The sequence below is a fragment of the Artemia franciscana genome, chromosome 1 (assembly GCF_032884065.1).
Source record: "Artemia franciscana chromosome 1, ASM3288406v1, whole genome shotgun sequence".
Lineage (NCBI taxonomy): Eukaryota > Metazoa > Arthropoda > Branchiopoda > Anostraca > Artemiidae > Artemia > Artemia franciscana.
The window spans coordinates 44,680,189-44,699,331 of NC_088863.1; the positions used below are offsets into that span (position 1 = coordinate 44,680,189).

At 36.7% G+C, this 19,143-nt stretch overlaps 1 protein-coding gene across 1 annotated transcript; it reads right to left on the reverse strand.

Moving 5' to 3' along the window:
• Nucleotides 1–2,380: 2,380 nt before the first annotated feature.
• Nucleotides 2,381–18,696, reverse strand: LOC136030238 (uncharacterized). Its single transcript, XM_065709066.1, has 2 exons — nucleotides 18,608–18,696; nucleotides 2,381–4,369 (listed from the first exon to the last, which is right to left on the reverse strand). Exon 2 carries the CDS (start codon nucleotides 3,971–3,973, stop codon nucleotides 2,612–2,614), a length of 1,362 nt encoding a protein of 453 aa, XP_065565138.1. The 5' UTR covers nucleotides 3,974–4,369; nucleotides 18,608–18,696; the 3' UTR covers nucleotides 2,381–2,611.
• Nucleotides 18,697–19,143: the final 447 nt, after the last annotated feature.

Genomic DNA, 19,143 nt, shown 5'->3' on the forward strand with positions numbered 1-19,143 from the left:
TTCTAAGTTTCAATTTCGCTCCTTGCTTTCAGTAAAAAAAAAATATTTTTTTTTTTTCATTTAATTTCCGAACGTTTTTCAACTAATATCAGGTTTGAATTTCAGATACATGAAAAATTAAGACAAAATTGCCATATTATATCTGGCAAAGTCTCCCCCCCCCTGTATTTAATTTCCTCTGCAAAGCTTACCAACAGAAACTACCCGCTCAGTTTAAAAGCATTTACGTATAAAATAACTGCTTCCCCACTGAAAATACTTTTATCGGAAAAATATGAATATACTTCCCAATAACCAATAAAATGGTTATTGGTAAAACCCGTGAGTGTGGAGGGGTCAAGTTATCTTTAAAATGTAGTTATTAAATCTGTCGACCATTCTAAACCAAAATTGATTATCTCAATTTTTTTACGGGAAGACTTTGGTGAAAGAATGGGCGTGGGAGGGGGTAACAACCCGGTAAAAGTTTCCCCCAGAAAATTCCCCTTAGCATTTCCACATGTAAAATTGAGTCGACAAAGAGAAAGTAAGACTAATAAAAAGAAATCTTTATTTGAATTCTGGCCAATTCCCCAAGCGTAAACTTTCCGCTTGAAAGTTCATCACCCAGAAACTTCCATCCCCATGAAAAATTATCTCCGTTGAAATTACCCCTCAGCAGAAAGTTCCACTCCCCCTCCCAAAAAAAAGAAATTATGTATACTTCCCAATAGCAAATACTATACACAAACAATAGGAAAACTTAATAACGTAAAGACCTTTCTCCAGGGGCTGTGGGGGTCATTCTATTGAATTTTCCAAAAGCATAATTTGATTTCGATCGGACAATTTTAAGGGAAAAGGGGTGAGAGGGGGGCTAGTTACCCTCCAATCTTTTTGGTCACTTAAAAAGGGCAATACACCTTTAAATCCCGTTTGAATGAACACTTTCCCGATATTCTAGGACTATTGGTTCGATGTAATTACCCTTGGGGAAAACGAACAAATAAATAAACATGTGTCCATAATCTTTCTTCTGGCGAAAAAAAAATCACATTCTTGCGAATGGGAGTTTATTACTTCTACAATAGGATTCTTGGGTATACTCAAACTGGTGATGTGACTTTCATTAAAATTTATTAATTTTTAGGGGGTGTTTCTCCCTTTTTTTAAAATCAGGCAAATTTTTCTCATGCTTAAAGCTTTTGATGGGCAATACTGAACTGAATGAATCCTATATATTTGAAATCAGCATAACCATCCAATTCTTATGATGCATCTATAGATATAAAAATTCATTTTTAGAGTCCTGGTAATATTGAGCCGCGTCGCTCCTTACTTACAAATCTTTACCATGAACTATTTTATTATCATGAAAACTATCTAAAAAAATTCTCATAAAATCAAAGAAACGTGATTCTATACCTAAAAATTCACAATAGCCAGTTTACAATATTTTTGGATCTTTTTTGCTAATTATTTATATTCGTGACTAAAGAAAAACCAAAGATAAAAATCAATTATTTTATTCTTCTGAAAAATTGGTATTTTTAGCATTATGCAATGTGTGGAGGTTGAAAAACTATATTTTAGTGATGATAAATCGGGAAATCCTATATTACGTTATTCTATGTCGTTTTTACGATTATACATTTGTCTATGCATCGGTGCCAACTGATTATGTTTAGTTACTTATCTCTCTGTTTTCTGTTTTTTACTCTGCATCCTCTTACAGTTTATTTTCGCATTTCAAGGATTTGAGAAATTGAGTTCGAAAAGGTTCGCTTCTGAATGGGTCAAAAAATATTCAAAATTTCAAATCGTGATCGTCCTGAAGGCAAAAATCCACTAACTATCCGAGCCAAAGAAATATGATCTTAGTCCGAGAGCTTTGAGATATAAAATGACAGAGATTGCCTTTATGAATGTAAAATTATTGTTTTAAAGTTTGGAGCAAGATCAAATGCTCTAACCAATCTGACAATTAATACCTCTTCCATTAAAAACATTAAGGGTAAAGATATTGGCTTGAAGCACAGAAGGAAGCTCGGACGGAAAGTCTTGGTTAGCACAACAAGACTGTACTAACTCCCATCTCAGAAAAATTATTACCAAAATTAACAGTTAAATGTGTTATAATTTGTGTGTCTGGAACTCGGAATTTACTTTTTGTAAAAATATTACGCAACGAACCCCTTTTTATAAAGAAAAACTGTCTTTTTGGGCACTTACAAAGAAAGGTAATGGTAATTATAATAGCCGGAGCTTTATAGAATTTGCAAATCATACTTTTAATAACAAATAAAGCAATCTTCTAAAATCTACCTGAGTAGACTTGTGGGATACCAAGGCCGAAAAGCGTGGAAGATGTTCTCATTTACCTTGTTTGTGGTTGATCAATGGTCTTATGTATTTTTCAATTCTTATACACTGTTCTTACACTTGAATAAGGAATGCTTTAACCGATTAGAAAGCTAGCAGTGAAGCAGGTCAATATCGGACACATGTCTGCTTTACAATTGGCTGTTTAGTTTAGAAAGACAGCCAATCAGAAAATACTAGAACATTTTCCATTCCTTTGTTGCCATTTAAATTATCCAATTGGAAACAAGAATAAAACTAGGACTGGGATCTATTTCCAGACTCTTTTGTCCTGTTTCACTAAAATTGATTCCATCTTTCTATGTTTTTTCGCACGAAAAGGCTTATACGCTAACTGATTAGTAGATATCAAACGTTTATGGTCTGGGAATGATTTTGGTCCAAAGGGTGTTCCGGGAATAACTCCTAAATCAACAGATGGTTTACTTTTCCGAAACTTTGAACCATCTTCTTTTTTGTGATGTTCGTCCACAAATACGAGAAGCTTTCTCGGCCGAGAAGGAGAATGACTTGATTTTGCACTAATTTCAGATTGTTTGTTAGCATCTTTTGTTTTAGCTAAACAGGCTAAGCAGTTTCTTTTTGTGTGATGCAGTTCTCTCCTTGTAGACTTAAAGCTTCTATCATAGGTAATAAAGTTACCTCCTTTAACAGTCCTTTCATCCTTATCATCAACTGACAAATCTTTACCCAAGCCAGAGTCATTGTCAGTATTATCAATTGGCTCATTTGCTTTTTCAGTACATGTTTTAGCCAGATTTAGAATTTGTGTTACTTCTGCTTCTCGTTTTTGTGGGGGATATTCTGAAAGGTATTTGTTTAAACTTGATAAGTTCCTGGTGTTATATGCTTTTGCGCAATTTCTTATAGGAAATTTTGAATCGACAATATGCAAAGGGTAATCTTGAATTTCATCTTCTCGTTTTTGCGACGGATATTCTAAAAGACAATTATTTATGCTTGATAAGTTCCTTGTGTTATTCATTTTAGCGCAATCACTTGAAGGAAGTAGTGAATCTACTAACTTCACAGGGTATTCTAGAACATCATGTTCGTGTTTTTGAGGAGGGTATTCTAAAACACAATTATTTAAATCTTTCATATTATTTATTTTGGAAAAATTATTTGGAGGCAATTGTGAATCTACTGTTTCTGATAGGCATTCTTGATTTTTGTCATTAACACCAGTTTGTTTAACTAGGTTCCTCTGTGATTGACTTTGTCTATGTGAAATACTACTTTTATTTTCTATTTCTTGAGTTGGATATTCACTAAGAGGTCGTAAAATATTTTCCTGACTTTCAAATGAGTCATTTAATTCATTAGTATCAGGGTTTTGGGACTCATTGCCACAGATGAAGCTTTTAGGAGGAGAAAGAGAGGGAGCCAAAAGCTGGGGATAACTTTTTTCCATCTTATTTGATAATTTTTCAAGTAATGCTTCATCTTTAATTAAAAAATTATCTTTCTGATGATCAAGAACTGTGGATATTTGTTGATAGTTGTTAACATTACATCGTGGTCTACTTGCATTCCGTTTTGGTGACAAATCCCACTGAATAGCATAGTCAATTTCACCCAGCTTTCGAGGTTGAGCTTTGGTCAAAATCATACCCCTAATTTCTTCTTTATCCGGTTTTCTAACTCTCCTTTTCGTCAACGCAGTAGGATGTCCATGGTTTTTGTCCTTCTCAGTTACTAAGATATTATTTTCAAACGACTCATCTTGAAGCCATGAATAATCCAAATCATCTCTCGGCAAAGGTCTATGTGAATAGTTATTTCTAGCATTTTGAAGTGCTTCATAGCGTCGAGTCAGTGCCTCAGTAGCTTGATTATCATCAGACTCGTATGCATCATCTGATTGGCTTGAATCATTGTTTCCATCTTCAATATTCTTTCGATCTTCATGGATGGTTGCTCTCGGCGATGGTTCCCTTGCATATCTTGGTGCAGACGAGCCTTGTACAATCAGACCTCTTCCTCCGTGATTCCTCAACGGCTTGGTCTGTAAAAGACAGTTTAATAAGAATTAGATACATGTATTATTTCTATAAGCTGACAGCCTTAATGTGACGGAAGTGAGCCTATTTTAGACACAAGTGGGATCCCTCCTGACTGCGTCCAAAATTCGTGTTACGGCAGAATTGGTAAAAGCTACAGGAATGGATTTTGTACTATCGCGCGGTTTAGGCAATTAACCCAGGGTGTTATTTTTCAAGTATTGTTAATTTATGTAGAGTTTCCTCACCCCTTTTCTTGGGCGTTTGGGTTGGGTTTGATTGAAATTGAAGAAACCATTCTCCGAGAAGTGATTAATAATCTCAAGTCATTAAGGCCCATTTGCTCTAAATTATTTCCAGGGAAGATGAAGAAAATTAGATTCAAAAAATGGCGTATTATACTAGTTCAATGGAAAATACATTAGACCAATGGAAAATGACACCAACTAGTCTTATATGAGATTAAATAAAAAAAACAAGTTTTTTTAACTGAAAGTAAGGAGCGACATTAAAACTTAAAACGAACAGAAAATACCCCGTATATGAAAGGGGCTGCTCCTTCTTCAACGCCCTGCTCGTTACGCAAAAGTTTGACTCTTTCTCTCAACTTTACTTTTTGAAAAAAGTAAATTACTATTAGTAATTATATTATTAAAGTAAATTACTATTGAGCCGGGTCGCTCCAGTTCGTTACCACGAACTGTTTGATCAATAAAAATTATAAAATCAATGATAAAAATAGTTTATTTCAGGAAGGGCGGCCGGTGCCAAATGCCTCCTCTCTTTTTACACACCTCATCTTACAGTTTTATATCGTTTAGACAGATGTTTAATATTTTATTGTCTAAGTGACTCAGCTCTCAGACTAACGACTTAGAAGAAACATAAAAACAATTAGCGAACAATAAATACATGATGTACCAGTCAGGTGGAAATATGAATCTACATTTTTTTTTGTAGTTTCCTTGTTACTGAATATGTGTACAACTATAAAGATTTTTTTTTTTTTCGCTAAACTATAGCCTGTCTTTAAAACCAAATCAATTAAAAAAGAAAACTATGTAAAGACGACGAGTCTTTCAATTGATATAAATTGTTTCGTAATTCTCTTTTAAAGGGTATTCGTATTTTCTGAGATTAAAATAGATAAAAGTGACAGGTAAGATTCTGGGAATAAAATGAAGCATTTTCTCAGATTTAGTAATAAACATAGAAGATTTTTTTTAAATATTTTGAAAAGGAACCAGTCTTAAAAGTAAGTAACCTGTTTATGCAAAATCACCGCAGGTAAATTAATTAAGAAGAGCAGATACACAAAATGCGAGTAAAACAATCAGCCTATATCCACAAACAATACAATGATATTTACAGTATTTCGTTAGTAGTGAAGCCATGCTGAATTCTATGGTTACCCCTATAAGTTACCCCTACTTTTCGGTATGTTGCTTCTCGCGTATGCATTCCTTCGTGATGGAGTTCACCAGAGAGATATTTCAAAGCTTTGTCAATCATTTCCCTAAGGTAAGCTCTATGTTTTGATTATTGTATATGTGATAGAATACTGATATCCCTTCCATAATATCCCATATTATAAATATCTCAAATATATTATAAATAATGTGACAATTTTTTTTCAAATTTACAGACCATTGAGAGATAGATAGCTATGAAACAGTTTTTTTTCTCTCCATCACAAAATTTATTTTGTGTACTTAGCAACTGCCCCCCTCCTTTTAAGAGGGACTTTTCACTCACAAGTGTGCTCCTAAATGCATCCAGTATAGCGAAGCTTCGCAAAAACTAATTTCATTATTTGTTAACTATTCAGCTTATTTTTATTAGCTCTTTCCAGTCATTCCAATTATTGCAGTGATTTTTTTTTGTCCGTCGACGTTTTGACAAGTATAAAATACATTGTTCAAAATGTATACAGTTTTCAATAACTGCAAATCACACAATATCCTTTAGAAGGTTTACAGTTATGAAGAGTGGAAAAGTACCCTAACTCCTGTCTCTGTTCGTTTTAACTTCGACTTGAGGATTTATCTGAATTTTTACTCGTTTTAAGAATTTACTATTCATTTATATTTGCATCTCTTATCTTTATGTTTGATGTGACTGTTTATTCTAATTTATGTTCTTTTTTCGTTTTATTGATTCTTAATAGACATTTTGAACGTGATTAGTTTGAATTAAGTAAAATAAAAGTTTTCAAGTAAAAGTATAGGAAAGTATAAAACCTCAGAACGAAGAGGAAATATTCCGTATATAATGGGATAATGCCCCTCCTGACCACCTTGCTCTTCACACTAAATTTTTATTGTGCCTTAGAAATAATAATACGATCTCGGGTTTGCTAGACGCCACTACACAGCTGCCCCTTGTGGTCCTGGGGGCTTTTATGCTGTGAATTTAAGTAGAAAAATAAAATGACTATTTCTATAGATTGGATTTCCGTACTATTAAGTGAAAAAAAAATATGGACGTATTCAAGCGACAAATGTATTTTCCACTTTGTTGTATTTTGGTCTTGGACAGATAATGTTTATCAATTAAAAACCCCATTCAGATCGCTTCTTGATGGGCCGCCAATGAGTAGGAAAATCTTGCTTTTGACCAAAATATTCAGATTCGCAATAAAAATTTTCTCAAAATTCCAAAAGAAAAATAGTGCTGTTATCTATATATATAAAAATAAGTTGTCTGTCTGTGGATCTGTGGATCAGGTGACGTCATGTTTCTGTGTCGGCTGACGTCATGAAATTAGTTGTCGTCATTTTTGCTTTGACGGTGACGTCATTAATGGTATTTAAGACATGCGTTCACGGAAAAATGTTTAATTGTAAAATGACTGAAGTTTCGGCAATATGTACTTCATAGTGACGCTGAAAAATAAAGAAGAAAAAAAAACTGAAAAAATGTAAAAAACTAAAAAAAACTAAAAAGAAAAAACACTCAAAGATAGATTACAGACCGGGACACAAATGAAGACCGACACAGAGGGAATATAAATGACGACCAGGAACCTCAAAGAAAAATTACAGACTGGGACACCCGGACACAAATCACGACCGGGAATATAAATGACGACCGGGACGCAGGGACACAACTACAACAGGGACGCCGGGGGTACAGGCGGGATATATAATTGACGACTGAGACACAGGGATTGTTTGAATAGAAATTACAGACCGGGACACCGGGACACAAATGACGACCGGGACACTGGGACACAGGGAATATAAATGACGACCGGGACACTCAAAGAGAAAATACAAACTGGGACACCAGGACACAAATGACGACCGGGACACAGGGAATATAAATGCTATTTATATTCACAGACAATGGGACAGCGAAGAATGTTGTATATTCGCATGTTTTACGTAGTTAAAAATATATATTTATATCTATCTCTATTCACAGGTGGGACACAGGGACACTGCTACAATGGCGCGTAACTAATATGGCGCGTAACGACTTACGCCCGCGGGGGGGCTTGGGGGGCGCGAAGCGCCCCACCAACTAGGTGTTGGGGTGGCGCGAAGCGCCACCCCAACAGCTAGTAGTTTATAGAAACAATCTTATGACAAGATAAAAGCTTTATTCATAACGCTATAACGCTAAACTCATAGATAAACGCTAAGTTCATTCAAGACTTGATGTAAGGAGGGCCATTGAACCAGATTCTTGGAATTTCGATCAATATTTTAGCAGTTTCCTTTTAACAATGTTCTCATGAGATGTTACAACTGTCCATAGTGTGCCCTTATCACGAAAAAATTTCTGCAACTGTCGTGTCACATACACTATTTTATCGGAGCAAGTGAATTGGGAACGCTGGGTTTGAATTGCACATACTACATTATTTACAGAGTCATTCTTGATTCAAGTTCGATATATATATATATATATATATATATATATATATATATATATATATATATATATATATATATATACATATATATATATATATATATATATATAAATATATATATATATATATATATATATATACATATATATATATATATATATATATATATATATATATATATATATATATATATATATCGCGAAACGACTTACGCGCGCGGGGGGGCTTGGAGGGGGGGTGCGAAGCGCCCCCACCATCTAGCTGTTGGGGTGGCAAAAAGCGCCACCCCAACAGCTAGTTTATATATATATATATATATATATATATATATATATATATATATATATATATATATATATATATATATATATATATATATATATATATATATATATATATAAACTAGATGGTGGGGGCGCTTCGCAACCCCCCCCCCCCTCCAAGCCCCCCCCCGCGTGCGTAAGTCGTCACGCGCCATATTACTTACGCGCCATTGTAGTTGCGTCCCTGTGTCTCACCTGTGAATATAGATAAAAGAGAAAAGATTTCTCGTTTCGTTATAGATATATAATGTTTTTAACTACGTAAAACTTGCGAATATACAACATTCTTCGATGTCCAATTGTCTGTGCATATAAATAGATTGTCAGGTTTACCGACTCTTGAACATGCAACATAAAATTGTCCATGGGAAAAACAATCCGTATTCAGATCTATACCTCATTATTCTAATGATTGCCCTTGAGCTTTGTTGATGGTGATTGCTAATCGAACATTCCCTGTGTCCCGGTCGTCATTTATATTCCCAGTATTCCGGTCGTCATTTGTGTCCCAGTGTCCCAGTCTGTAATTTCTCTTTGAGCGTCCCGTTCGTCATTTATATTCCCTGTGTCCCGGTCGTCATTTGTGTCCCGGTGTCCCGGTCTGTAATTTATCTTTGAGTGTCCCGGTCGTCATTTATATCTCCCGGTCGTTATTTGTGTCCCAGTGTCCCAGTCTGTAATTTCTCTTTGAGTGTCCCGGTCGTCATTTATATTCCCTGTGTCCCGGCTTTTAGTTTTCTTTTTCTCCTTTATTTTTCAGTTTTTTTCCTTTTTTAGTTTTTTTTCTTTCTCAGTTTTTAGTTTTTTTTTATTAGTTTTAGTTTTTTTTTCTTTTTAGTTTTTTTTGTAGTTTTTACCTTTTTTTTATTTTTTTTTAGTTTTTTCTTTTTTAGTTTTTAGTTTTTTACCTTTTTTTGTTTTTTTTAGTTTTTTAGCTTTTTTAATTTTTTTTAGAATTTTCTTTTTAGTTTTTTTTTGTAGTTTTTACCTTTTTTAGTTTTTTTCTTCTTTTGTGTTAATGCTAAAGCCAAGGTTCAAACCTGGAGCCTCTCGGACCTAGAACCTGAAACATAACGCTTTACCAACTCAGCTACTTCGGCTTGAATACATTCGTTTTAAGCAGCTTCCTCGGGTGTTGCCATTGTAGGTTCTTCAGTCATTTTACAATTAGAAGTTTCTCTTTCAAAGATCTTCTTACAATCAAAAATTTGTCTTTGAACGATATTCTTAAATACCCGTGTCCTGGTCGTCTTTTAAATTCCCTCTGTCCCGGTCGTCATTTGTGTCCCGGTATCCCAGTCTGTAATTTCTCTTTGACTGTCCCGGTCGTCATTTATATTCCCTCTGTCCCAATCGTCATTTGTGTCCCGGTCTGTAATTTCTCTTTGAGTGTTTTTTCTTTTTATTTTTTTTTTGGTTTTTTACCTTTTTTCTTTTTTCAGTTTTCTTTTTCTTCTTTATTTTTCAGCGTCACTATGAAATACATATCGCAGAACCTTTGTTTTTTTAACTAAAATCTGGTAGGCATTGATGACTTTATCCAAGTCAAAATCCCAAACCCAATCATCATCGCTATCATTTTCAGTTCTGATATGTTTTGACTCTCGCTGTCCAGGTGGATTTTCATCTAACTGCGCGGTTTTGCGTTCTTTAGCCGCAAGCCTGTTTTCTTGCTGTTCTTGTGATTCCTCGGCACGCTTTCTTTTCTTACTTTCTCTATCAGCCGCAAGTTTTTCTGCATAGACTCTTTGAGCAGCTTCCTCGGCTGTTGCCATTGTAGGTTCTTCAGTCATTTTACAATTAAAGATTTGTCTTTGAACGATTTTCTTAAATACTTTTAATGACGTCATCGTCATAACAAACATGACGATAACTAACTTCATGACGACATGATGACTTGACGTCACTCGACAGACCCTGTCGACAAACATGACGTCAGTCGACACACAAACATGACGTCAGTAGACAGACACACAGACAAACAACATTTTTATATATATATAGATAAGTTGTTTGTCTGTGTGTCTGTCTACTGACGTCATGTTTGTGTATCGACTGACGTCATGTTTGTCAACTGACGTATCTATATATTTATCTATATATATAAAAATAAGTTGTCTGTGTCGACTAACGTCATGTTTGTCGACTGACGAAATTACAGACCGGGACATCGGGACACAAATGACGACCGGGACATAGGGAATATAAATGACGACCGGGACACTCAAAGAGAAAGCGACCGGGACACAAGGAATGTTCGATTAGCAACCACCATCGACAAAGTACCGGGACACAAATGACGACCAAGACACAGGGAATATAAATGACGACAAGGACACTCAAAGAGAAATTACAGACCGCGACACGGGAACACAAATGACGACCGGGACAAAAATGACGACCGGGACACCGGGACACAGGGAATATAAATGACGACCGCTACACTCAAAGAGAGATTACAGACTGGGACACCGGGACACAAATGACGACCAGGACACAGGGAAACAACAACAACAGGGACGCCGGGGGGCACAGGGGGATATATAAATGACGACGGAGACACAGGGAATGTTCGATTAGCTATCACCATCAACAAAGTTCAAGGGCAATCATTAGAATAATGAGGTATAGATCTGAATACAGATTGTTTTTCCCATGGACAATTATATGTTGCATGTTCAAGAGTCGATAAACCTGACAATCTATTTATACACACAGACAATGGGACAGCCAAGAATTACGTATATTTGCAAGTTTTACGTAGTTAAAAAAATATATATATCTATCTATATTCACAGGTGGGACACAGGGACACAACTACAATGGCGCGTAACTAATATGGCGCGTAACGACTTACGTGCTCGGGGGGGCTTGGGGGGTTGCGAAGCGCCCCCTCAAACTAGGTTTTGGGGTGGCGCGAAGCGCCACCCCAACAGCTAGTATATATATATAAAAATAAGTTGTCCTTGTGTCTGTCGAGTGACGTCATGTCAGCATGTCATGTCGTCATGAAGTTAGTTGTCGTCATGTTTGTTATGACGATGACGTCATTAAAGGTATTTAAGACATTCGTTCACGGAAAAATGTTTAATTGTAAAATGACTGAAGAACCTACAATGGCAACAGCCGAGGAAGCTGCTCAAAGAGTCTATGCCAAAAAACTTGCTGCTGATAGAGAAAGTAAGAAAAGAAAGCGCGCCGAGGAATCACAAGAACAGCAAGAAAACAGGCTTGCGGCTGATAGAGAAAGTAAGAACAGAAAGTGTGCCGAGGAACTACCAGAGAAACGCGAAACCAGACTTGCTGCTAAAAGAGAAAGTGAAAAAAGAAGGCGTGCCGAGAAATCACAAGAACAGCAAGAAAATTTTCGCCTAGCATTCAGGTACAGCCCAGTCGATGGTTATAGCTTGAGTAGATCTGTTCAAATCGGGACTATGTCTAAAATCTGTCCCTATTGTAAGGCCTTGAAATTTAATGGTGAAACTATGGGAATGTGTTGCGCCTCAGGAAAAGTTAAACTTCCTCTACTGGCTGCACCATCAGAGCCATTGAAGACTTTGCTTACTGGAACTACGTCAGAATCTAAGCGGTTTTTTTTACCACAGATCAGAAAATATAACTCATGTTTCCAAATGACGTCGTTTGGTGCCCAAATCGAAAATCTAGATCAATTTATGCCTACTTTCAAAGTAAAAGGGCAAATTTATCACAGAGCAGGGTCCCTACTACCATTCTCAGGCGAGAATCATAGATTTTTATAATTGTACTTCACCAGTCATAGAAATTCTGATTTGAATGCACGTTGCGAAATTTCTCCCGACGTTGAAAGGACAATCGTTTCCCAATTGCAACATCTTTTCCACGAAAATAATAATTTAGTGCGTGTGTTCAAAACAGCCATCGATTTGATGCCTACTGATACGCATAAAATTATTATTTCCGCTGACAAAACGCCTCTTGGCCAACATGTGCGTAGATACAATGCTCCAACTATCGACGAAGTAGCAATCGTTATGGTCGGTGATCAGTTTTTACCTCGAGATATTATTCTTCATAAGCGAAACGCTCAGTTTGTAAGAATTGCTGAAACTCATCGATGCTACGATGCCCTACAATATCCTATCATTTTTTGGGATGGAGCCGACGGCTATCACTTTAATATTAAATTGATAAATCCAGCCACTAACAAAGAAATGAATAAGAAATGCAGTGCAATGCATTATTATTCTTATAGACTAATGATTCGGCAGGATGAAGACAAATATATTTTAAAATGCCGTCAATTGTTTCACCAATACGTCGTTGATATGTATGCAAAAATTGAATCAGAACGTTTGCTATTTATCCGTCTGAATCAGACCAAGCTCCGCTCTGAACAATACATTCATTTGCGAAATACAGTTGTAAATGACGGTAATACCACAAATGTTGGAAGATTAACGATTTTACCTTCGTCATATGCTGGCAGTCCCCGTCATATGCATGATTATGCTCAAGATGCTATTGCGTATGTTCGTCTCTATGGTCGTCCAGATTTATTTATTACATTTACATGTAATCAATTTTGGGACGAGATACAGCAGCTTTTACTTCAAGGACAATCGGCGGCTCATAGACATGACATTACGGCCCGTGTCTTCCGGCAAAAGTTGAAATCACTGATAAACTACATAGTAAAACTTGAAGTGTTTGGGTCAATGCGATGCTGGATGTACTCAGTGGAATGGCAAAAACTAGGATTGCCACACGCACATATACTAATCTGGCTACATTATAAAATTATTTCTAACGAAAGTGATGATGTTATTTCCGCTGAAATACCTGATGAAAATGTCGATAAGGGGTTATATGATATTGTTGTAAAAAAATATGATACATGGACCTTGCGGTGCACTGAATGAAAATTCACCATGCATGGCCAAAGGAAGGTGCACAAAGCAATATTCTTGACTTTTAGTGCCCAGCACAATTACTGGCAATGATGGTTACCCACAATATAGAAGAAGATCTACTGAAGATGGCGGTAAAACAGCAATAATAAAGAAGCGTAACGGTACCACCATCGAAGTAGATAACCAGTGGGTTGTTCCATATTCCCCATTATTATAAAACATTTAATGAACACATAAACGTTGAATACTGTAACTCCGTAAAGGCAATCAAATACATATGTAAATACGTCAACAAAGGCAGTGACATGGCAGTTTTTGGCTTGCAGTCCGAAATCAAAGATATCGACGAAATCGTACAATATCAGGCTGGAAAATACATAAGCAGTAAAGAAGCTTTTTGGCGAATTCTTTCATTTCCGATACATGAACGTAGTCCAGCTGTTGTTCACTTAGCAGTTTATTTACAGAATGGTCAACGTGTTTATTTTTTGGAATCCAACGTGCAACAAAGAGCCCTGAATCCACCGCATACAAAGTTAAGTGCTTTCTTTTCGCTATGCAAAAATGATTCTTTTGCAAAAAAAACTACTGTATACTGAAGTGCCTTCGTTTTACACGGAGAATACTAAAAATAAAGTATTTGAACGTCGAAAACAGGGTAAGTCAGTCGACGGCCAACCTACCGTCTTCAAAGATACCACGATAGGAAGACTCTACACCGTTCACCCCAATCAACATGAATGCTTCTTTCTACGCCTGCTTTTGGTGAATGTACCCGGTCCGACGTCCTTTGAGTATTTGAGAACTGTAAACGGTACTATACATGACACTTACCGTAATGCATGCCAAGCTCTGAATTTATTGGAGAATGACCAACACTGGGATAACTGCATCAATGACGCGTGCGAAACGTCAACCCCAAGTCAAATTCGTGCATTGTTTGGCATCATTTTAACAACTTGCTCTCCATCAGCTCCTACGGAGTTATGGGTAAAATATAAATCGAAAATGTCCGAAGATATACTCCATCGAAAACGGTTAGAGACGTCAGATATGACTTTTGATTTTACATCAGAAATTTATAACTACACTTTAGTTATTATAGAAGATTTGTGCGTATTTATGGCAAACAAACCTCTTCAGGATTTGGGAATGCCTTCACCTAATCGTACCGCTGCTGTTTTGACATGTGTAGAACTGGATCGGGAACAAAGTTACAGTACGAGTGATCTATTGTCGTATGTACAAAATAACATTTCCAAGTTAACGTCGGAACAAAAAGACATTTATGATACGATAATGCATTGTGTCAATAACAACGTTGGAGAAATTTTCTTTTTGGATGTGCAAGGAGGTACTGGTAAAGCGTTTGTGATAAAACTGATTCTGACATCAATTCGATCAAAAAATGATATAGCGTTGGCAATTGCGTCGTCCGGAATAGCCGCAACATTGCTGCCTGGTGGAAAAACTGCTCATTCCGCGAAATTGCCTCTGAATTTGCATTCTACAGAAACTCCCACGTGCAATATTTCCAAATCATCTGGGATGGGTAAAGTATTGCAGCAATACAAACTTATTATTTGGGACGAGTGCACAATGGCACACAAAAAATCACTCGAGGCTCTGGATCAATGTTTGAAAGATTTGCGAGGGAATTCGAAACCCTTTGGCAGCACATTAATATTGCTTGCGGGAGATTTCAGGCAAACATTACCTATAATACCTAGATCAACCCCTGCAGACGAAATGAATGCTTGCCTGAAAAATTCTAATTTATGGGCACACGTAAAAACATTAAAATTAACTAAAAATATGCGTGTCCGATTGCAAAACGATGACTCTGGTCAAACATTTTCAGATCAATTGCTGGCAATTGGAAACGGAAAGCTCCCAGTAGACTCAATTTTAGGACGTAGACCAAGATTCGAGACCAGGCAGTCCTTTACAAGTCAGTCGACACAGTTTTGGAACTAAATGAGGTGGTTATTTATCTATCTGAATTTTTAAATTCCGTGAATTTTTCAGGGTTTCCACCACACGTGCTACAACTAAAAATAGGCGTACCAATAATACTGTTAAGAAATATCAACCCACCAAAGCTTTGCAATGGCACGCGACTCATCGTAAAAAAAAACAATGGAAAACGTAATAGAGGCCACAATCTTGACAGGGCCTTTTGAGGGTGAGGCTGTTCTTATTCCTCGCATTCCCATGATTCCAACGGATCTGCCTTTTCAATTTAAAAGATTGCAATTCCCAATTCGATTAGCATTTGCAATCACCATCAACAAAGCTCATGGTCAATCATTAGAAAAATGTGGCATAGATCTTAATACTGATTGTTTTTCCCATGGACAATTGTACGTTGCATGTTCGAGGGTCGGTAAACCTGACAATCTATTTATATGCAGCGACAATTGGACAGCGAAGAATGTTGTATATTCGCAAGTTTTACGCAGTTAATTTGTATTGTATCTATCTATCTATCTATCTATATAAAAACGAGTTGTGTGTATGCATGTTTGTTTGTTTTTAAAAAGAGCGTTTGCATATGACGTCATTATAAGTACACAAGGCTTTGTATATGCACAGAAAATGGGAAAGCCAAGAATGTTGTATATTCGCAAGTTTTACGTAGTTCAAAACGCATATATAAATCTATCTATATTCATAGGTGGTACACAGGGACACAACTACAATGGCGCGTAACTAATATGAAGCGTAACAACTTACGCGCGGGGGGGGGGCTTGGGGGGCTCGAAGCCCCCCCACAAACTAGGTGTTGGGGTGGCGCGAAACGCCATCCCAACAGCTAGTTAACTATAAACTAACAGATTCATCCCGGTTTTTCTGAATTCCTACTTTTGGCATAGAATCAGGAGACGAGTAAACCCTATGGATATATTCCACTGGATCTGAATCAGAATACACTGGACGATTTACATTTTTGACAGCAAAATTACCGTGTATGCTCAATTAAACAACAAAAAAGGTCTTTAGGCGACATCATGACACCGAAGAAACTACATGAAAATAGGTATTTATTTCCCTCCTAGAAAAACCAAAACTGCGACTTTTGAAAGATATACTGAAGGGTATCCCTGGTGAACATATCAATCAAGCTTATAACGGAACTCCGTATAGCTGAAATTTAGCTGAAAACAAGGTTCAAATGCCAGAAGTATTAGGCAACAGACAAAGCAATATCGATCAATTGTGTGTGCATTGGCCAAGAGGGGGAAAAGGGAATAGTTCTCTCCAAGTGGGTGGAAGCTTCTTTGCACTTTTACTACCAACAATCGCAAGGCACATAAACCGTTACCTACAGTCGTCGAAGAAAAAAAAATGTCTAAGCTCTACACGTGGACTTCAATAGAGCTCAGTGTTTCACCGGTGGATCGCTTTGAGGAAAATCTTACCAATTTAATTACTGATGAGAGTATTGCCGATGACTTAGTCAAGGTAACGGATTTATTTATACCGTGAGCAAAGTAAAAGACTATTGACTTATCTCAAGGAAAGTCTCCAAACTAATGAGAAAACTAACTAAGTTGGATTGCACGGCAACATTTACAATGTTCTTGATCTGGTATCACGTTTTGTGACAAATTGCAAAAAGCATGGACCGTGCAACATAACTTAATCAAACACTTCAAAAAAGAAGATAATCAGAGAGTTCGTGATACCAAACAATATATAAGGAGCATCACAGCTAAATAGTAACCAATGCTCTAATAAACAAAGTTTTGATAGCAATAGGTGTATCAAAAGAAAGAATTTTTATGCTGATACCAAATTTATAAAGTTCATTAAGTTTAATGTTACACAACAAATATTAAGGGCATGAAAAATTGGCCCAGGTTTAGAAAAAGGGGGAAACACCCCTAAAACTTCAAGTGATCTTAATACAAATCACACCACCAGCTTCAGCATATCAGAAAATCAGGTTTGAAGCTCCTACATACAAAAAAGCGGAATTCAGTATTTTTTGCCAGAAGAAAGATAATGGATGCGTGTTTTTTTTTTTCCAGGGGTGATCGTATCAAACCAGTGATTTTAGGAGATCGCGAGAGGGCTTTTTGATCGGAAATTGAAATCTAAATTGCCACTTATAAGTAGCCGAAAAGATTGGAGGGCAGCTAGCCCCTTCCCCCTTCCACACTTCCATTTTCCCTTAAAGTCTTCTGTTCAAAAATTTTGAAATATCCATTTTGTTCAGGATAGTTAAAAGGTACAATGAATATGCCTTTGGCAGTTTTCTGCTTGGTACTTCTACTTCAGTGAAGATTTTCCGCGGAGAGGTAAGTTTCCAGGCGTTAGATTCCCTGGTGAAAATTTACACTTGAGGAATCTGCAACAGTTTCTCTACGACATTCTTTTCATTTGTCTTACTTGATCTTTTCTGACTAATTTTAACATGTCAAAAATTTTTGGGCGAAATTTTTATCGGGATTGAGATTGTCTCAAGGGGTTTTCCATGGCGGGGGATGTCTGCGGGAGTAACTTTCCACTGGGGTGGGAGGATTTTCAGGAAACATTTTCTACGGAGGGGGGATGTTCAATACCATTTGAAAAAAAGATCAAAAATTTAAGTCTTTTTGAAACGAAAAGATGCATAGGAGATTTTTTCATTTGGAATTGTAACCAAAAAATTTCCTTGGGGGATTTTCAGCGAGGAATGATTAGTCCTGGGAGAGGGTATTTTACATGGGAGGAACTATAATTTGAGCAGTTTTCTTTGGGGGAGGGAATATTCCATGGAGGGAAGCTAGATATCTTGCCATTATTTGACAAACGATCAGAAATTGGAATAAAAAAATGTTTTTGCACAAAAAAGGTCATGCAGGGAAATTGTTCCCTGCATGAAGGGATTTAACCCCTCCTCAATACCTCGTTTTTTACGTTTGACCAGCGCAAACATTGTCCAGTATAAAAAAAAGGCAGTCTAAGCATCAGGACAAGTTTTCATTGAAAATGGCTGAAATTTAAAAGCATGTTTATGAGAATATTGGTAAGATATGTAGTACACTTAGGTAACTATTAGGTAACATTTATTGGTAAGGCAAATAGTAAATTTACCCCGGAGACTATCAGCAGTTTCCGGGGTAAATGTACTAATTTGGGCTATCTACAGTGCAAATTTACCTGTAAAGTTGCACTAAAGATTGATAAACTTGAGGGGAGAAGAGCATCCAGCGTCACGTAATCTCATGTCTGTATTCTCTGCTCTGAAAACAAATATATGACATTTTACAACAGGCACCTGAATCCATCCTCCCAATTGAGTATTTCTCATTGTATTGTTCAGTTTGATCATACCTTCACCAGAATTGTACCCTGAAAATATGTACGGGGGGAGGAGTTAAAAAAAGAATTTTCGTTAAGGGAGCATGTCAAGGAGTTTTTAACCTGATATTTTAAGGCAGATTTACGAGGCTAAGAAACATTTTTAGTTTTTAAGAGAGATTTTGTTACCATGAACGGTCAACACTTTTGTCGGACATTCTTGAACTGCTATCCGGCCTCAAAGAAAAGGAGCATTCGCCGCTATTTGCAGTACTTGACCTATCGGACGTTTCTTCTTTTCCAACAGACATCCTACAATAGTGGCCTCACGCCTCAACGAATACGCTCGGATGCTTAATTTCCTGGTCGAAAAATTGGAACGATATTTGCAGAGT

What these genes read in the sequence shown, in the direction of transcription:
- LOC136030238 (XM_065709066.1), bottom strand. Translation starts at nt 3,973, where the DNA reads ATGATTTTGACCAAAGCTCAACCTCGAAAGCTGGGTGAAATTGACTAT.